The sequence below is a fragment of the Lichenostomus cassidix genome, unplaced genomic scaffold, assembly GCF_008360975.1.
Source record: "Lichenostomus cassidix isolate B80296 unplaced genomic scaffold, HeHo_3.0 HiC_scaffold_37, whole genome shotgun sequence".
In the NCBI taxonomy this organism is placed as follows: domain Eukaryota; kingdom Metazoa; phylum Chordata; class Aves; order Passeriformes; family Meliphagidae; genus Lichenostomus; species Lichenostomus cassidix.
Window position 1 is genome coordinate 812,027 of NW_028147279.1, and position 18,796 is coordinate 830,822.

Genomic DNA, 18,796 nt, shown 5'->3' on the forward strand with positions numbered 1-18,796 from the left:
ACTGGTTTATACTGGGATGGAACTGGGTTATACTGGTTTATACTGGGATGGAACTGGGAGGGACTGGGAGGAGAAAACGTGGTGATTTTGGGGTGAAAAATGGGGATTTTAGGGGTAAAAGGGAACTGGTTTATACTGGGATTGAACTGGGATATACTGGGAGGAAGAAATGCAGCGGTTTTGGGGTGAAAAATGGGAGTTTTAGGGGTTAAAATGGAACTGGGATATACTGGTTTATACTGGGATGGACTTGGATGAATTGGGAGGGACCCAAACTGACCTGAAATTGACCAAAAAATGACCCAAAATTGAGCCAAAAATGAGCCAAAATCGATCAAAAATGACCTCAAATTGGCCCCAAAAATTGATCCAAAAATTGACCCAAACTGACCTGAAATTGACCAAAATTGACCCAAAAAATGACCCAAATTTGACCCAAAAATGGCTCAAAAATCATCAAAAATTAATCCAAAAATTGACCCAAAAGATGACCTAAAATGACCCAAAATGACCCCAAACTGACCAAAAATGACCCAAAATTGACCCAAAATGACCCAAAGTGACCCAAATTGACCCAAAACTCTCCCAAATTGACCCGAAATGTGCCTAAAATGTCCCCAAAGTTGTCCCCAGGTGTCCCCAAGAAACTCCAACACTCTCATTTCGCTCTCAGCTTTATTCCAATGTCCCCAAGGTGTCCCCAAGGTGTCCCCAAGTGTCCCCAGGTGTTTCCCAGGTATTCCCAGATGTCCCCCAGGTGTCCCCAAGGTGTCACCCAGGTATTCCCCAGGTGTCCCCAAGGTGTCCCCAGATGTCCCCAGGTGTCCCCAAGGTGTCCCCAGGTATTTCCCAGGTGTCCCCAGGTGTCCCCAGGTGTCCCCAAGAAACTCCAACACTCTCATTTCGCTCTCAGCTTTATTCCAAAGTCCCCAAGGTGTCCCCAAGGTGTCCCCAGGTGTCCCAAGGTGTCCCTGAGGTGTCCCCAGGTATCCCCAGGTATTCCCAGATGTCCCCAAGGTGTCCCCAGGTGTTTCCCAGGTATTCCCAGATGTCCCCAAGGTGTCCCCAAGGTGTCCCCAGGTATTCCCCAGGTATTCCCAGGTGTCCCCAAGAAACTCTAACACTCTCATTTCATTCTCAGCTTTATTCCAATGTCCCCCAGGTGTCCCCAGGTGTCCCCGGGTGTTTCCCAGGTGCCCCCCAGGTGTCCCCAGGTGTCCCCCAGGTGTCTCCAGGTGTCACTTGTAGAACTCGTGCTCCTGCTCGTCCTTTTTGATGACAGTCTTGTAAGCTTTCTCGAAGTCCTTCGCCAGCACGATGTACCTGTTCTCCCTGACGGCCAGCATGCCGCCCTGGGGACACACCTGAGTGTCACCTGGGACACACCTGGGACACCCACAGCCACTCACAGCCACACCTGTGTCACCCACAGCCACCCAGAGCCACACCTGTGTCACCTGGGACACACCTGTGCCACCCACAGCCACCCAGAGCCACACCTGTGTCACCTACAGCCACACCTGTGCCACCCACAGCCACCCCCAGGTGTCACCTGTGCCAGCACGATGTACCTGTTCTCCCTGACGGCCAGCATGCCGCCCTGGGGACATGGGGACACACCTGAGTGTCACCTGGGACACACCTGTGCCACCTACAGCCACTCACAGCCACACCTGTGTCACCTACAGCCACACCTGTGTCACCTGCAACACACCTGAGTGTCACCTGGGACACCTACAGCCACCTACAGCCACACCTGTGCCACCTACAGCCACACCTGTGCCACTTGGGACACACCTGTGTCACTTACAGCCACACCTGTGTCACCTGGGACACACCTGAGTGATCCCCACAGTCACCTGTGTCATCCACAACCACCTGCAGCCACACCTGTGTCACCTACAGCCACACCTGTGTCACCTGCAACACACCTGAGACACCTACAGACACTCACAGCCACACCTGTCACCTGAGACACCTACAACCAGCTACAGCCACACCTGTGCCACTTGGGACACACCTGAGTGTCACCTGGGACACACCTGGGTGATCCCCACAGTCACCTGTGTCACTTACAACCACACCTGTGTCACCTACAGCCACACCTGTGCCACGTGGGACACACCTGAGTGTCACCTACAGCCACACCTGTGTCACCTAGGACACACCTGAGTGTCACCTGTGTCACCTACAGCCACTCACAGCCACACCTGTGTCACCTGGGACACACCTGTGTCACGCACAGTGACCTCGAATCAACTACAGCCAGCCCTGTGTCACCTGAGTGATCCCCTGAGTGTCACCTGGAGGGGCGCAGCTGTCCCCAGGTATGTCACACCTGTCCCCAGATGTCCCCAGGTGTGTCACAACTGTCTCCAGGTATGTCACATCTGTCTCCAATATCCCCAGGTGTGTCCCACCTGTCCCCAGGTGCACTCAGGTGTGCCCCAGGTGTGTCCCACCTGTCCCTAGATGTGCCCAGGTGTCCCCCAGGTGTGTCCCACCTGTTCCCAGGTGTGTCCAAGTGCACCCAGGTGTGCCCAGGTGTGTCACACCTGTCCCCAGATGTCCCCAGGTGTGTCTAGGTGTGTCACACCTGTCCCCAGATGTCCCCAGGTGTGTCTAGGTGTGTCACACCTGTCCCCAGTGTCCCCAGGTATGTCACACCTGTCCTCAGGTGTGTCCAGGTGTGTCCCACCTGTCCCCAGAGACACTCAGGTGTCCCCAGGTCGCGTCCCCACCTGTCCCCAGGTATGTCACACTTGTCTCCAATATCCCCAGGTGTGTCCCACCTGTCCCCAGGTGTGTCGCTCACCTCCTGGCAGATGGAGTTGATGTCAGCTCCCGAGATCTTGTCAGGCCGAGCCACGTCTGGGGGGGAGGAGTCAAGGGAACGCCGCCAGGTGTGTCCCAGGTGTGTCCAGGTGTGTCCCAGGTGTGTCCTCCGTGAATTCCCAACCCCACCAGGTGTATCCAGGTGTATCCCAACCACCCCAGGTGTGTCCCAGGTGTATTCCCAGCTGCCCCGGTGTATCCAGGTGTATCCCAGGTGTGTCCCAACACCCCCAGGTGTGCCTCAGGTGTGTCCCAGATGCCCCCAGGTGTATCCCAGGTGTATCCCAGGTGTGCCCAGGTGTAGCCCAGGTGTATCCCAGTACATCCAGGTGTATTTCCAACCCTCCCAGGTGTATCCAGGTGTATCCCAACCCCCCTAGGTGTGTTCCCAATGCCCCCAAGATGTATCCAGGTGTACCCCAGGTGTATTTCCCACCCTCCCAGCTGCCCCCAGGTGTATCCAGGTATGCCCAGCTGTATCCCAGATGCCCTCAGGTGTATCCAGGTGCATCCCAGGTGTATCTCCAACCTTCCCAGGTGTATCCAGGTGTATCTCAGGTGTGCCCAGGTGTATCCAAGTGAGCCCAGGTGTGTTGGATACAATCCTCCAGGTCCACCTCCTCGGACAGGTGTGTCCCCAGTTACCTCCAGGTGTATCCCAGGTGTATCCAGGTGTGCCCAGGTGTATCCCAAGTGCCCCGAGGTGTATCCAGGTGTATCCCAGGTGTATCTCCAACCCTCCCAGGTGTATCCAGGTGTATCCCAGGTGTATCCCAGGTGTATCCCAGGTGTGTCCAAGCCCCCCAGGTGTGCCCAGGTGCGCAGGATACAATCCTCCAGGTCCACCTCCTCGGACAGGTTCATCTTGCCGGTGATGGTGGAGAAGATGAGGCGTTTCTGCCGTCGGTCCGGCAGCGGAAACTCGATCTTCCTGTCCAGCCGGCCTGGCCGGAGCAGCGCCGGGTCCAGAGTGTCCGCGCGGTTCGTGGCCATGATCACCTGGACAGGTGAGACAGGTGAGGAACAGGTGAGGGACAGGTGAGGGACACACCTGAGATCCTTGAGACCCATCCGGAACCCACCCAGATCCGTAAAACCCCCAGAATTCCTGATCCAGGTGTGCCCAGGTGTGCCCAGGTGTGCCCAGGTGGCTGTGTGGTTCATGGCCATGATCACCTGCACAGGTGAGACAGGTGAGGGACAGGTGAGGGACACACCTGAGAGCCTCAGAGCAACCCTAAATCCATAAAACACCCCGAATTCCCAGCTCAGGTGTGCCCAGGTGGCTGTCTGGTTGGTGGCCATGATCACCTGGACAGGTGAGACAGGTGAGGGACACACCTGAGACCCTTGAGACCCATCCGGAACCCACCCACATCTGTAAAACCCCAGAATTCCCAGCTCAGGTGTGCTCAGGTGTGCCCAGGTGGCTGTGGTTCATGGCCATGATCACCTGGGCAGGTGAGACAGGTGAGGGACAGGTGAGGGACAGGTGAGGGATACACCTGAGATTCAGAGCAACCCCAAATCCGTAAAACACCCAGAATTCCCAGCTCAGGTGTGCCCAGGTGGCTGTGTGGTTTGTGCCCATGATCACCTGGGACAGGTGAGACAGGTGAGGGACAGGTGAAGAACACACCTGAGACCCTCAGAGCAACCCTAAATCCGTAATTAACGATCTGTAATTAAAAATCTGTAATTAATCCCCGTAATTGGATGCCCAGGTGTGCCTGGGGTTGGTGGCCACGATCACCTGGGCACACCTGGAGACCCCCTAGGACCACACCTGGGCACAGCTGGGCACACCTGGACACAGGTGAGAGATCAAAGTCACGCTTGGGACCACACCTGGGCACAGCTGGATACAGGTGAGTAGTGCTGGTTATACCTGAGGTCACACCTGGACACACCTGGGGTCACACCTGGGTACAGGTGAGCAGTCTGGGGCACACCTGAGCACAGCTGGACACAGGTGAGCAGTCTGGGGCACACCTGGGGTCACACCTGGATGCACCTGTGTCACAGCTGGGCACACCTGGATACAGGTGAGTAGTCCTGGTCATACCTGGGGTCACACCTAGACACACTTGCATCACACCTGGGTACAGGTGAGCAGTCAGGACCACACCTGGTCATACCTGGGCACACCTGGATACAGGTAGCAGTCCTGGTCATACCTGGGGTCACACCTGGGTCACACCTGGATACAGGTGAGCAGTCTGGGGTCACACCTGAGCACACCTGGGCACACCTGGGTACAGGTGACCAGTCTGGGGCGCACCTGAGCACACCTGGGGTCATACCTGAGCACACCTGGGCACACCTGGGTACAGGTGAGCAGTCTGGGGCACACCTGAGCACACCTGGGGTCACACCTGGACACACCTGAGATACACCTGAGCACACCTGTGCCCACCTGGACGCACCTTGACGTTGACGTTCTGGTCGAAGCCGTCCATCTGGTTGAGCAGCTCCAGCAGGATGCGCTGCACCTCGCGGTCAGCTTGGGGCCAAAAAACGGGAATTTGGGGTTTCCAAAATTCGGGAATTTCGGGGAATTTCGGCTCCGGAAAACCCCAAAACCCTGAATTCTGCGCAGGTGAGGTGAAATTCCGACCAGGTGGACCAAAATTCCATCCAGGTGACGATAAATTCCATCCTGAGCTTCATCCCGAGGTTCTTCAGAAGGTTCCTCATCCCAAAATTCCACCCAAATTCCACCCAAAATTCTTCCCAAATTCCACCCAAATTCACCCAAAATTCCACCCAAATTCCACCCAAAATTCCAACTTCGGGGTCTCCAGGGGGTCCCTGGACCACGCCAGGAAACCAGGACCACCCGAGGTGTCCCCAAATGCCACCTTGACCTTCATCCTGAAGTTCTCCAGAAGGTTCCTCACCCCAAAAAACATCAAAAAACCACCAAAATTCACCCAAAAACTCCCCAAAATCCCCCCAAACTGGACCCTAGGGAAGCCCCCTCCCCAATTTGGGGTCCCAGCCCCTCACCCCCAGTCTGGAGTCCCTAAATCCCAATTTGACCTTCACCCCAAGGTTCTCCAGAAGGTTCCTCACCCCAAAAAAAATCAAAAAACCACCAAAATTCACCCAAAAACTCCCCAAAATCCCCCCAAACTGGACCCTAGGGAAGCCCCCTCCCCAGTTTGGGGTCCCAGTCCCTCACCCCCGGTCTGGGCGTCGAAGCGCTTGGTGGCGATGGCGTCGATCTCGTCGATGAAGATGATGGCCGGAGCGTTCTCCTTGGCCAGGCGGAAGACGTCGCGCACCATGCGGGGACCTTCGCCCAGGTACTTCTGCACGAACTCCGAGCCCACCACGCGGATGAAGGCGGCTGGGGGACACCCGAAATTCGGGGATCGGGACCCAAAAAGTGAGGGTGGAATGTGGGAGAGGATGAGGAATCCCGAAATCCAAAAAAACCCCAAAAAAATCGCACCAGAAATCCCAAAAATCCAAAAAAAATCCCACCAGAAAACGCAAAAATTCCAACCGAAATCCCAAAAATCACACCAGAAATCCCAAAAATCTCACCAGAAATCTAGGATCGCCACGCGGATGAAGGCGGCTGAGAAAAACCCAAAAATTCGGGATTGGGACCCAAAAAGTGAGGGTGGAATGTGGGGAGGAGGAGGAATCCCGAAAACCCAAAAAACTCCAAAAAAATCGCACCAGAAATCCCAAAAATCCCACCAGAAATCCCAAAAAAACCTGCCAAAAAACCAAAAAAATCCCACCAGAAAACCCAAAAATCCCCAAAAACCCATTGGAAATCCATGATCGCCACTCCAGACCTCCCCAAATCCCCCCAAAAACCCCAAAATTCCCTTCAGGACCCACCTTGACCTTCATCCCGAGGTTCTCCAGAAGGTTCCTCACCCCACAAAACCACCCAAAACCACCCAAAAAACACCTAAAAACTCCTCAAATTGCACTAAAAACTCCTCAAATTTCACCTGTGGGTTCCTCCAGACCATAAATCACTCCAGACCACCCCAAATCCCCCAAAATCCCCCCAAATTCCCCCCCAGGACCTCCCTAGATCTCCATCCTGAGGTTCTCCAGAAGGTTCCTCACCCCCCAAAACCACCCAAAAACCACCCAAAACTCCCTCAAATTTCATCCATGGGTTCTCCCAGACCCCAAATCCCCCCAGAGACCCCAAAACTCCCTTCAGGACCTCCCTTGATCTCCATCCCGAGGTTCTCCAGAAGGTTCCTCACCCTCAAAAACCACCCAAAACCCACTAAAAACTCCTCAAATTTCACCTGTGGGTTCCCCCAGACCATAAATCAATCCAGACCTCCCCAAATACCCCCAAAAAAACCCAAAAGACCCCAAAACTCCCTTCAGGACCTCCCTTGATCTCCATCCTGAGGTTCTCCAGAAGGTTCCTCACCACCCAAAACTCCTCAAACTCCACTAAAAACTCCTCAAATTTCACCTGTGGGTTCTCCCAGACCCCAAATCCCCCCAAAAGACCCCAAAATCCCCCCCAGGACCTCCCTTGATCTCCATCCTGAGGTTCTCCAGAAGGTTCCTCACCCCCAAAACCACCCAAAAAACACCTCAAAACTCCCTCAAATCTCACTAAAAACTCCTCAAATTTCACCCGTGGGTTCCCCCAGACCATAAATCAATCCAGAGACCCCAAAATTCCACTCAGGACCTCCCTGGATCTCCATCCTGAGGTTCTCCAGAAGGTTCCTCACCACCCAAAACCACCCAAAACTCCCCCAAAGTCCCTCAAATTTCACCCATGGGTTCTCCCAGACCCCAAATCCCCCCAGAGACCCCAAAACTCCCTTCAGGACCTCTCTTGATCTCTATCCTGAGGTTCTCCAGAAGGTTCCTCACCACCCAAAACTCCCCCAAACTCCACTAAAAACTCCTCAAATTTCACCTGTGGGTTCCCCCAGACCATAAATCACTCTAGAACACCCAAAAGACCCCAAAATCCCCCCCAGGACCTCCTCTGACCTTCATCCTGAGGTTCTCCAGAAGGTTCCTCACCCTCAAAAACCACCCAAATCCCACTAAAAACTCCTCAAATTTCACCTGTGGGTTCCCCCAGACCATAAATCACTCCAAATCCCCCCAAAACCCCCCAAAATCCCCCAAAATCCCACCAGGACCCACCTGTGGTGTGGTGAGCCACAGCCTTGGCCAGCATGGTCTTGCCGCAGCCGGGCGGTCCGTACATCAGCACCCCCCGCGGCGGGTCGATGCCGATCTGGGGGGGTCAGAGGTCACCTGGGGGTCACCTGGAGGTCACCTGGATGGTCACCTGGGGCGGGGGAGGGGCGCACCTGCTTGTAGAGCTCGAAGTGGGTGAGGGGAAGCTCGACGGCCTCGCGGACCTCCTGCTTCTGGATGTCCATGCCGCCGATGTCGGCGTAGACCACGTCCGGCTTCTGGTCTGGGAGGGGTCAGGGGGTCAGCAGGGGGGAATGGGACCAGTTGGGGGCTACTGGGACCAGTTTGGGGCTACTGGAGTCAACTGGGACCAGTTTGGGGCAAGTGGGATGAACTGGGACCAGTTTGGGTCAACTGGAGTCAATTGGGGTCAATGGGGGTCAACTGGAGCTACCAAGGGTTGGCCAAGGACTGACCAAGGAATGACCAACATATCTGGCTTCTGGTCTGGAGTGGACAAGGGGATGAACTGGGACCAGTTTGGGGCTACTGGGATCAGTTTGGGGCTACTGGAGTCAACTGGAGTCAACTGAAGTCAATGGGGGTCAACTGGAGCTACCAAGGGTTGACCAAGGAATGACCAAGGAGTGACCATCACATCCGGCTTCTGGTCTGGAGTGGACAGGGGGATGGACTGGGACCAGTCTGGGGCTACTGGGATGGACTGGGACCAGTTTGGGGCAACTGGAGTCAACTGGGACCAGTTTGGGGCAACTGGAGTCAACTGGGACCAGTTTGGGTCAACTGGAGTCAACTGGGGTCAATGGGGGTCAACAGGGGTCAAGTGGAGCCACCAAGGGTTGACCAAGGGTTGACCAAGGAGTGACCATCATATCTGGCTGGTCTGGGGGGATGGACTGGGACCAGTTTGGGGCTACTGGGATGGACTGGGACCAGTTTGGGTGAACTGGGATCAACTGGGGTCAATGGTGGTCAACTGGAGCCACCAGGAGTTGACCAAGAGTTGACCAAGAGTTGACCAAGAGTTGACCAAGAGTTGACCAAGAGTTGACCAAGGAGTGACTAACGAGTGACCAAGCAGTGACCACCACGTCCAGTTTTCGGTCAGGGAAGGCAACTGGGAGCTACTGGGATGAACTGGCAGCAACTGGAACCAGTTCAGGTCAACTGGGATTGACCAGGATCAACTGGGAACGACCCCAGGTGTGCCCAGGTGTGCCCAGGTGACATTTGGTGACCCCAGTGGACATTTTGGGACCCCAAGATGACCTCAAATGCTGTTTTTTTGGCCCCAAATCCCATTTCTCGAATCCCAGGTGTGCCCAGGTGACATTTGGTGACCCTGGCACGACTCCAATTGACATTTCACGACCCCAAGATGACCCCAAATCCCAATTTTCCACCCCAAACCCCATTTTTTGAATCCCAGGTGTGCCCAGGTGAGCCCAGGTGACATTTCATGACCCCAAGACGACCTCAAAATGCCATTTTTTTACCCCAAATCCCATTTTTATCACCTCAAACCCCATTTTTTCCACCCCAAACCCCATTACTGGAACCCCAGGTGTGCTCAGGTGACCCCGACAGGTACCTGAGGTGACCATCACGACCTTGAGTGACCAAATGTCCACCAAGGTCCTGCTGCTGACCCCAAGGTGACCCCAAACCCCATTTTTTCCACCTCAAATCCCATTTCTTCCACCCCAAACCCCATTTCTCGAATCCCAGGTGTGCCCAGGTGAGCCCAGGTGAGCCCAGGTGACATTTCACGACCCCAAGATGACCTCAAACCCCATTTTTTGACCCCAAATCCCGTTTTTATCACCCCAAACCCCATTTTTTAACCCCAAATCCCATTTTTCCCACCCCAAACCCCATTTCTCGAATCCCAGGTGTGCCCAGGTGAGCCCAGGTGACATTTCATGACCCCAAGATGACCTCAAAGGCCATTTTTTGACCCCAAATCCCGTTTTTATCACCTCAAACCCCATTTTTCCCACCCCAACCCCCATTTCTCGAATCCCAGGTGTGCCCAGGTGTGCCCAGGTGAGCCCAGGTGAGCCCAGGTGACCCTGGGATGACTCCAGCTGACATTTCATGACCCCAAGATGACCTCAAACCCCATTTTTTAACCCCAAATCCCATTTTTTCCACCCCAACCCCCATTTCTCCAATCCCAGGTGTGCCCAGGTGAGCCCGGCAGGTACCTGAGGTGAGCATCATGATGCTGCTGTCGGCCTCGGGCGGCAGGACGTCCACCAGGGCGTTGCTGTGCTTGTGCAGAGCCACCGAGGCGTTGGGCTTGAGCAGCTCGCGGTCGATGGTGCTCAGGATGCGCACGTAGTAGTTGGAACCTGCGCGGCACACCTGAGCTCACCTGGGGCTCACCTGGGCCAGGTGAGAGCCCTGGACACGGCTGGAGTGGCCATGGACAAGTGTGGACATCTCCAGACCTTCTGTGTCCATCTAAATGTCCACAGCATTGTGATCCCACCATGCCCAGGTGACCCTCCAGGTGTTCCTCAACCTCACCTGGGCCAGGTGAGAGCCCCAGACCAGCCCTGGATACGGCTGGAGTGGCCATGGACAAGTGTGGTCATCTCCAGACCTTCCATGTCCACCTCAGTGTCCACAGCAGCTTCATCCCCATGTCCCCACCACACCCAGGTGACACCACAGGTGTTCCCAGGTGTGTCCCTCACCTATCCCAGGTGTCCCCAGGTGTGCCCAGGTATATCCAGGTGTGTCCCTCACCTATCCCAGGTGTGTCCATCTGTTCCCAGGTGTGTCCCTCACCTATCCCAGGTGTGCCCCATGTATTCTCAGATGTTCCCAGGTGTCCCCAGGTGTGTCCCTCCCCTCTCCCAGGTGTGTCCAGGTGTCCCCAGGTGTCCCCAGGTGTGCCCAGGTGTTCCCAGGTGTGTCCCTCACCTATCCCAGGTGTCCCCAGGTGTGCCCAGGTGTTCCCAGGTGTGTCCCTCACCTATCCCACATGTCCCCAGATGTTCCCAGGTGTGCCCAGGTGTGTCCCTCACCTATCCCAGGTGTCCCCAGGTGTGCCCAGGTGTGCCCAGGTGCTCACCTGTGGTGGAGCCCACGATGGCGGTGTTCTGGTCCACGGCCTCCAGGAACTGGCCGATGACCAATGGGATGCTCTGGATCCTCTTCACCTCCTCCTGGGCGTGGAGGAACTCCTTCTTGAGGTTCCTCTGCTCGTCCTTGATGTACTCCTCCTGCACCTCCAGGAACTCCAGCTCCTGCTGCAGCTTCTGCAGGTGCGACAGGTGAGACACACCTGAGACAGGTGAGACACACCTGAGACAGGTGAGACACACCTGGGACACCTGAGATACACCTGAGGTACACTGGGGACACAGCAGAGCTGAGCTCCTCCTGCACCTCCAGGAACTCCAGCTCCTGCTGCAGCTTCTGTGAGACAGGTGAGACACACCTGAGACAGGTGAGACACACCTGGGACACCTGGGACACCTGAGAGACACTGGGGACATTGGGGACACAGCAGGGCTGAGCTCCTCCTGCACCTCCAGGAACTCCAGCTCCTGCTGCAGCTTCTGTGGGACAGGTGAGATACACCTGAGACAGGTGAGACACACCTGAGACAGGTAAAATACACCTGGGACACCTGAGAGACACTGGGGACATGGCAGAGCTGAGCTCCTCCTGCACCTCCAGGAACTCCAGCTCCTGCTGCAGCTTCTGTGGGACAGGTGAGACACACCTGAGATACACCTGAGACAGGTGAGACACACCTGAGATACACCTGAGACAGGTGAGACACACCTGAGATACACCTGGGACACCTGACAGCTATGGGGGACACTGGGGACATGGCAGGGCTGAGCTCCTCCTGCACCTCCAGGAACTCCAGCTCCTGCTGCAGCTTCTGTGGGGACAGGCGAGACACACCTGAGACAGGTGAGACACACCTGAGATACACCTGAGAGATATCTGTGACACCTGAGGGACATTGGGGACACGGCAGGGGCTGAGCTCCTCCTGCACCTCCAGGAACTCCAGCTCCTGCTGCAGCTTCTGTGGGGACAGGTGAGACACACCTGAGACACACCTGGGACACCTGTGACACCTGAGATACACTGGGGACACAGCAGGGCTGAGCTCCTCCTGCACCTCCAGGAACTCCAGCTCCTGCTGCAGCTTCTGTGGGACAGGTGAGACACACCTGAGACAGGTGAGACACACCTGGGACAGGTGAGATACTGGGGACAATGGGGACATGGCAGGGCTGAGCTCCTCCTGCACCTCCAGGAACTCTAACTCCTGCTGCAGCTTCTGCGGGTGGGACAGGTGAGACACACCTGAGATACACCTGGGACAGAAGCCATGGGGACAAATGGCAGAGCTGAGCCTTGCATCTCCAGGAACCCAGCTGTGCTCAGCTCTCAGGTACATGAGACAGGTGAGACACACCTGAGATACACCTGAGACAGGTGAGACACCTGGGACAGGTAAAATACACCTGGGACACCTGAGAGACACTGGGGACATGACAGGGGCTGAGCTCCTCCTGCACCTCCAGGAACTCCAGCTCCTGCTGCAGCTTCTGCAGGGACAGGTGAGACACACCTGAGACAGGTGAGACACACCTGAGACACACCTGGGAGCCATAGGGGACATTGGGGACACAACACCCCCCACCCCAAACCCACCCCCACCCACACAAACAAAACACCAAACACCAAACACAACAAAAAACACCACACACCAACAACAGCAGAGCTGAGCTCCTCCTGCACCTCCAGGAACTCCAGCAGGTGACAGGTGAGCCCAGGTGTGCCCAGGTGAGCCCAGGTGAGCCCAGGTGTGCCCAGGTGAGCCCAGATGTGCCCAGGTGAGCCCAGGCAAGCCCAGGTGTGCCCAGGTGGCCATCAGGGACACACAGGCACTGAGGTCACCTCTCTTTCTGGCACTTCTGCCCACCTGGATTTTCTCACCTGCAGGTTCTACCTGGAAATTCTCTCACCTGGAGTTTCCTACCTGGAGTCTCTCACCTGTGCCCAGGTGTGTCACTCATTCACCTTGTCCCTGCTCTACAGGCCATTCCCACCCTCACCTGTCCCTCACCTGTCCCCAGGTGTGTCACTCACCTTGTACCTGTGGTACAGGCAATTCCCACTCTCACCTGTCCCCAGGTGTGTCACTCACCTTGTCCCTGCTCTACAGGCCATTCCCACCCTCACCTGTCACCACGTGAGCTCACCTGTGCCCAGGTGTGTCACTCACCTTGTACCTGCTGTAGAGATCCTCCAGGTCCTCGGGCTCAGGCACCAGGAAGGACAGCCCTGGGAGGGGCCTGGGGGCAGCCAAGGTGGGGGCGTCATCCTGGGGGGACAGGTGAGCCACAGGTGAGACACAGGTGAGCCACAGGTGAGGGGGGAACCCAAAAATGGGGAGGGGAACCCAAAAATTGGGGAGGAGACAGGTGAGACTCAGGTGAGACTCAAGTGAGTGACAGGTGAGGCTCAGGTGAGAGTGGAACCCAAAAAATGGGGAACAGACAGGTGAGACTGAGGTGAGCCACAGGTGAGCCACAGGTGAGCGACAGGTGAGAGACAGGTGAGGGGGGAACCCAAAAATGGGGAGGGGAACCCAAAAATAGGGGAGGAGACAGGTGAGACTCAGGTGAGACTCAGGTGAACGACAGGTGAGGCTCAGGTGAGAGTGGAACCCAAAAATTAGGGAGGAGACAGGTGAGACTAAGGTGAGACTCAAGTGAGTGACAGGTGAGAGTGGAACCCAAAAATGGGGGAAGGGAACCCAAAAATTGGGGAGGAGACAGGTGAGACTCAGGTGAGGCTCAGATGAGACTCAGGTAAGTGACAGGTGAGAGTGGAACCCAAAAATGGGGAGAAACTCCCCAAAATTGGGGGGAGGAGCACCCACAGGTGAGGGGGGACTCAGGTGAGACTCAGGTGAGAGTGGAACCCAAAAAATGAGGGAAAGGAACCCAAAAATTAGGGAGGAGACAGGTGAGACTCAGGTGAGACTGAGGTGAACGACAGGTGAGGCTCAGGTGAAAGTGGAACCCAAAAAATGGGGAACAGACAGGTGAGACTCAGGTGAGACTCAGGTCAGCCACAGGTGAGTGACAGGTGAGCCACAGGTGAGGGGGGAACCCAAAAATGGGGGAGGAGACAGGTGAGACTGAGGAGAGACACAGGTGAGAGTGAAACCCAAAATTGGGGGAGTGGAACCCAAAAAACGGGGGAAAGGAACCCAAAAATTGGGGAGGAGACAGGTGAGACTCAGGTGAGACTCAGGTGAGATTCAGATTTTTGGGATTTTTTTTTTTTCTTTTCTTGGGGTTTTTGGGATTTTTTTGAGTTTTTTGGGATTTTTTGGGGTTTTGGATTTGGGGATTTGAGGTTTGGGGATTTTTTGGGATTTATTTTTGGATTTTGGGGATTTTTTGGGATTTTTTTGGGAATTTTTTTGATTTTTTTTAAATTTTTTTTGGATTTTTTTGGGATTTTTTTTAGGGAATTTTGGGGATTTTGGGGATTTTTTTAGGGATTTATTTGGGGATTTCAGTGATTTTGGGGATTATTTTGGGATTTTTGGGGATTTTTTGGGGGTTTTTGGCAGCTCCTCATGGAATTTGGGGATTTTTTTCAGGATTTTTTTCGGGATTTTTCTGATTTTTTTTGGATTTTTTTTTGGATTATTTTGCGATTTTTTTGCAATTTTTTTTGATTTTTGGGGTTTCTTTAGTGGTTTTTTTGGATTTTTTTCAGATTTTTTTGCGATTTTTTTCGATTTTTTTTTTGGTCTTTCGAATGTTTTGGGGGTTTTTTTGGGGGGGTTTTTGGGGTTTTTGGGGGCATTTTTTGGCGACTTTTTTGCGATTTTTGGGATTTTTTGAGGATTTTTTGGGGATATTTTTGGAGGATTTTTTGGGTTTTTTTTTGCGATTTTTGGGGATTTTTTTTTTATTTTTGGGGATTTTTCGGGGTTTTTTGGGTTCTCCCCTCACCTACCGGTTTTTTTTAGGATTTTTTGGGGGATTTTTTGGGATTTTTGGGATTTTGGGTTCTCCCCTCACCTTCGGGGTTTTTAAGGATTTTTTTGGGGTTTTTTGGGGAATTTTTGGGGATATTTTTGGAGGATTTTTGGGGGATTTTGGGGGTTTTTTTGCTGTTTTTTGGGGGGATTTTTTTTTTATTTTTGGGGATTTTTTTTTTATTTTTGGGGATTTTTTGGATTCTCCCCTCACCTGCCGGGTTTTTTGGGGTCATTTTTGGGGATTTTTTGGGATCATTTTTGGGATTTTTTTGGGATTTTTTGGGGGAATTTTTGCGATTTTTTCGGGGATTTTTTAGGCTTTTTTGGGATTTTCTGTTCTCCCCTCACCTGCGGGGCTTTTTGGGATCATTTTTGGGATTTTTCTGGGAGTTTTTTGGGGGGTTTTTTGTGGGGATTTTTGAGATTTTTGCAGATTTTTTTTTGTTGTTTTTTTATTGGGATTTTTTCTGAATTTTTGGGGTTTTTTATGGGAATTTTTGGGGTTTTTTATAGGGATTTTTGGGGGTTTTTTTGGGTTCTCTCCTCACCTGCTGCTTTTTTGGGATCATTTTTGGGATTTTTTTGGGTTTTTTTGGGGGAATTTTTGAGATTTTTTGGGGGAATTTTTGCGATTTTTTCGGGGATTTTTTAGGCTTTTTTGGGATTTTCGGTTCTCCCCTCACCCTGGGCTTTGGGATCATTTTTGGATTTTTGGGAGTTTTTTGGGGTTTTGGGGGATTTTTGGGATTTTTTTGTTTTTTAATTGGGATTTTTTCTGAATTTTTGGGGTTTTTTATGGGAATTTTTGGGGTTTTTTATAGGGATTTTTGGGTTTTTTTACAGGGATTTTTGGGGTTTTTTGGGTTCTCTCCTCACCTGCTGCTTTTTTGGGATCATTTTTGGGGATTTTTGGGATTTTTTTGGGATTTTTTGGAGATTTTTGGGGGAATTTTTGCAATTTTTTCTGGATTTTTTAGGATTTTTTTGGATTTTGGGTTCTCCCCTCACCTGCCGGGTTTTTGGGATCATTTTCGGGATCATTTTGGGATTTTTTTTGGGGTTTTTTGGGGGGGATTTTTGGGATTTTTGGGGATTTTTTTTTGTTGTTTTTTGGGGGGATTTTTTGGGGTTTTTTTCGGGGGTTTTTATTGGGATTTCTTCTGAATTTTTTTGGGTTTTATTAGGGATTTTTGAGATTTTTTGGGTTCCCCCCTCACCTGCGCGTCTTTGGGATCATTTTCGGGATTTTTTGGGGTTTTTTTGGGATGTTTTTGCGATTTTTTGGGGGATTTTTTTGATTTTTGGGTTTTTTGGGGGATTTTATTGGGATTTCTTCTGAATTTTTGGGATTTTTGGGGTTTTTGGGTTCCCCCCTCACCTGCCGGGTTTTTGGGATCATTTTCAGGATTTTTTTGGGGTTTTTTGGGGTTTTTTTGTGGGGATTTTTGGGATTTTTTTTGGTGTTTTTATTGGGTTTTTTCTGAATTTTTGGGATTTTTTCTGAATTTTTGGGGGTTTTATTAGGGATTTTTGGGGATTTTTTTGGGTTCCCCCCTCACCTGCCGGGTTTTGGGGATCATTTTTGGGATCATTTTTTGGGATTTTTTTAGGGTTTTTTGGGATTTTGGGGAGTTTTTGGGATTTTTTGGGGGGATTTTTGCGATTTTTTCGGGGATTTTTAGAGCTTTTTGGGTTCTCTCACCTGCCGGGTTTTTGGGGTCATTTTTGGGGATTTTTTGGGATCATTTTTTGGGATTTTTTGGGGTTTTTTTGGGGATTTTTTTGAGATTTTTTGGGGGAATTTTTGCGATTTTTTCGGGGATTTTTTAGGCTTTTTTGGGATTTTCGGTTCTCCCCTCACCTGCCGGGTTTTTGGGATCATTTCCGGGATCATTTTTTGGGGTTATTTTGGGTTTTTTTGGGTTTTTTCCTCACCTGCGCTTTCTCCCCGAGCAGCCCGAGCTCCTCCATCGTGACGCAGCGCGCCGGAAGTTACGCAAACGCGCGGCGGCGGCGCGCCGGAAGTGACGTCAGTACGTCATTACGTAACCCCGCCCAAGCGGAAGTGGAGCTGCGATCCCAGTTCAAACCAGTTTGGGGCAATTTTGGGTCATTTTGGGGCAATTTTGGAGAATTTTGGGTCATTTATTGGTCAGTTTGTGGCGATTTGGGTCATTTTTGGGTCATTTTGGGTCATTTTTGGGTCATTTTGGTGATTTTTGGGTCAATTTTAGGTCATTTTGGGTCATTTTAGGTCATTTATTGGTAATTTTGGGTCATTTTGGAGAATTTTGGGTCATTTTTTGGTCAATTTTGGGTCATTTATTGGTCAGTTTGGGTAATTTTGGGTCATTTGGGTCATTTTGGGTCAATTTTTTGGTCAATTTTGGGTCATTTTGGGTCAATTTTTTGGTCAATTTTGGGTCATTTTTTGGTCAATTTTTGGATCAATTTTTGATGATTTTTGGGTCATTTTTGGGGCCAATTTGGGTCATTTTTGGGGCACTTTGGGATGAATTTTGGTCATTTTGGGTCATTTTTCATCAATTTCAGCGCAGTTTGTGCAGTTTTTGGCTTCCTGTGGGACTTTGGGGCATTTCTGGGTCATTTTGGGTCAATTTTGGGTCATTTTGGGTCATTTATTGGTCATTTTGGGTCATTTTGAGTCAATTTTGGGCAATTTTGGGTCCAGTTTTGAATATTTTGGGTCATTTATTGGTCAGTTTGTGGCGATTTGGGTCATTTTCGGGTCATTTTGGGTCATTTTTTGGTCATTTTTTGGTCATTTTGGTGATTTTTGGGTCAATTTTAGGTCATTTTGGGTCATTTTAGGTCATTTATTGGTAATTTTGGGTCATTTTGGGTCAATTTTGGAGAATTTTGGGTCAATTTTTGGTCAATTTTGGGTCATTTATTGGTCAGTTTGGGTAATTTTGGGTCATTTGGGTCTTTTTTGGTCAATTTTTTGGTCAATTTTTGGATCAATTTTTTTATGATTTTTGGGTAATTTTTGGGGTCGATTTGGGTCATTTTTGGGTCATTTTGGGATGAATTTTGGGTCAATTTTTGATCAATTTTGAGGCAATTTGGGTCATTTTGGGTCAACTTTTGGTCATTTTGGGTCATTTTGAGTCGATTTTGGGTCAATTTTACGTCATTTTTGGTCAATTTCAGGTTATTTTGGGTCAATTTTTGGTCAATTTTGGGTCATTTTTTGATCAATTTTTTAGTCAATTTTTGGTCAATTTTTGGATCAATTTTTGATGATTTTTGGGTCATTTTTGGGTCATTTTTGTCGCCATTTCAGAACATTTTGAGGGAATTTTGGTCAATTTTGGGTCATTTTTAACCATTTCAAAGCACCTCGCGACACCTTCCGGCTTCCTGTGGGACTTCGGTTCATTTCCGGATCATTCCGGATCAATTTCGGGTCATTTTGGGTCCATTTTGGGTCTTTTTGGGTCAATTTTTGGGTCATTTTCGCTCCTTTCCTCGTTGCCATGGCGACGCGTCGCCTCCTCGCCTCCCGATTGGTCGTTTCCCGTCACGTGATCTCGAAAAAGCCGCGCTCTGATTGGCCAGCCGGGATCACCAGTGCGCGAACGGAGCGCGCTGATTGGTCGATTCTCGGTCACGTGTGCGGAAGTGGCGGGGCGGGAGAGCCACAGGTGGGAAATGCCGGAGAAGCCAAAATTTGGGGAAATTTTGGGAATTTTGGGGGAAATTTGGGGAGGGGAAGGGGCGA

The 18,796-nt window shown here is 51.8% G+C and overlaps 1 protein-coding gene and 2 long non-coding RNA genes across 4 annotated transcripts; 1 reads left to right on the forward strand and 2 right to left on the reverse strand.

Moving 5' to 3' along the window:
- Positions 1-1,084: 1,084 nt before the first annotated feature.
- Positions 1,085-1,682, forward strand: LOC146423534 (uncharacterized). 2 transcript variants are annotated; one of them, XR_014847471.1, is made up of 3 exons: positions 1,085-1,101; positions 1,194-1,452; positions 1,668-1,682. It is a non-coding gene; the product is annotated as an uncharacterized LOC146423534 (long non-coding RNA). The 2 variants fall into 2 exon arrangements; XR_014847472.1 differs by lacking the exon at positions 1,668-1,682 and adding an exon at positions 1,546-1,639 and having other exon boundaries at positions 1,194-1,419.
- On the reverse strand, positions 1,239-17,091 carry PSMC4 (proteasome 26S subunit, ATPase 4). Its single transcript, XM_085044702.1, has 11 exons — positions 16,987-17,091; positions 13,273-13,371; positions 11,093-11,279; positions 10,218-10,364; positions 8,163-8,272; positions 7,993-8,086; positions 6,020-6,187; positions 5,262-5,338; positions 3,666-3,834; positions 2,816-2,871; positions 1,239-1,352 (listed from the first exon to the last, which is right to left on the reverse strand). The coding sequence occupies exons 1-11, from the start codon at positions 17,020-17,022 to the stop codon at positions 1,239-1,241; spliced, it is 1,257 nt and encodes a 418-aa protein (XP_084900828.1). The 5' UTR covers positions 17,023-17,091.
- Positions 1,358-2,274, reverse strand: LOC146423536 (uncharacterized). The gene is made up of 5 exons (XR_014847470.1): positions 2,126-2,274; positions 1,970-2,071; positions 1,652-1,838; positions 1,458-1,508; positions 1,358-1,386 (listed from the first exon to the last, which is right to left on the reverse strand). It is a non-coding gene; the product is annotated as an uncharacterized LOC146423536 (long non-coding RNA).
- Positions 17,092-18,796: the final 1,705 nt, after the last annotated feature.

What these genes read in the sequence shown, in the direction of transcription:
- PSMC4 (XM_085044702.1), bottom strand. Translation starts at nt 17,022, where the DNA reads ATGGAGGAGCTCGGGCTGCTCGGGGAGAAAGCGCAG. An exon ending in CATCATGATGCTCACCTCAG is followed by an intron (nt 8,273 to 10,217) that starts GTACCTGCCGGG and finishes GACCCCTCCCAG; the next exon opens with ACCAGAAGCCGGACGTGGTC. An exon ending in CTTCGACGCCCAGACCGGGG is followed by an intron (nt 5,339 to 6,019) that starts GTGAGGGACTGG and finishes TTTGGCCCCAAG; the next exon opens with CTGACCGCGAGGTGCAGCGC.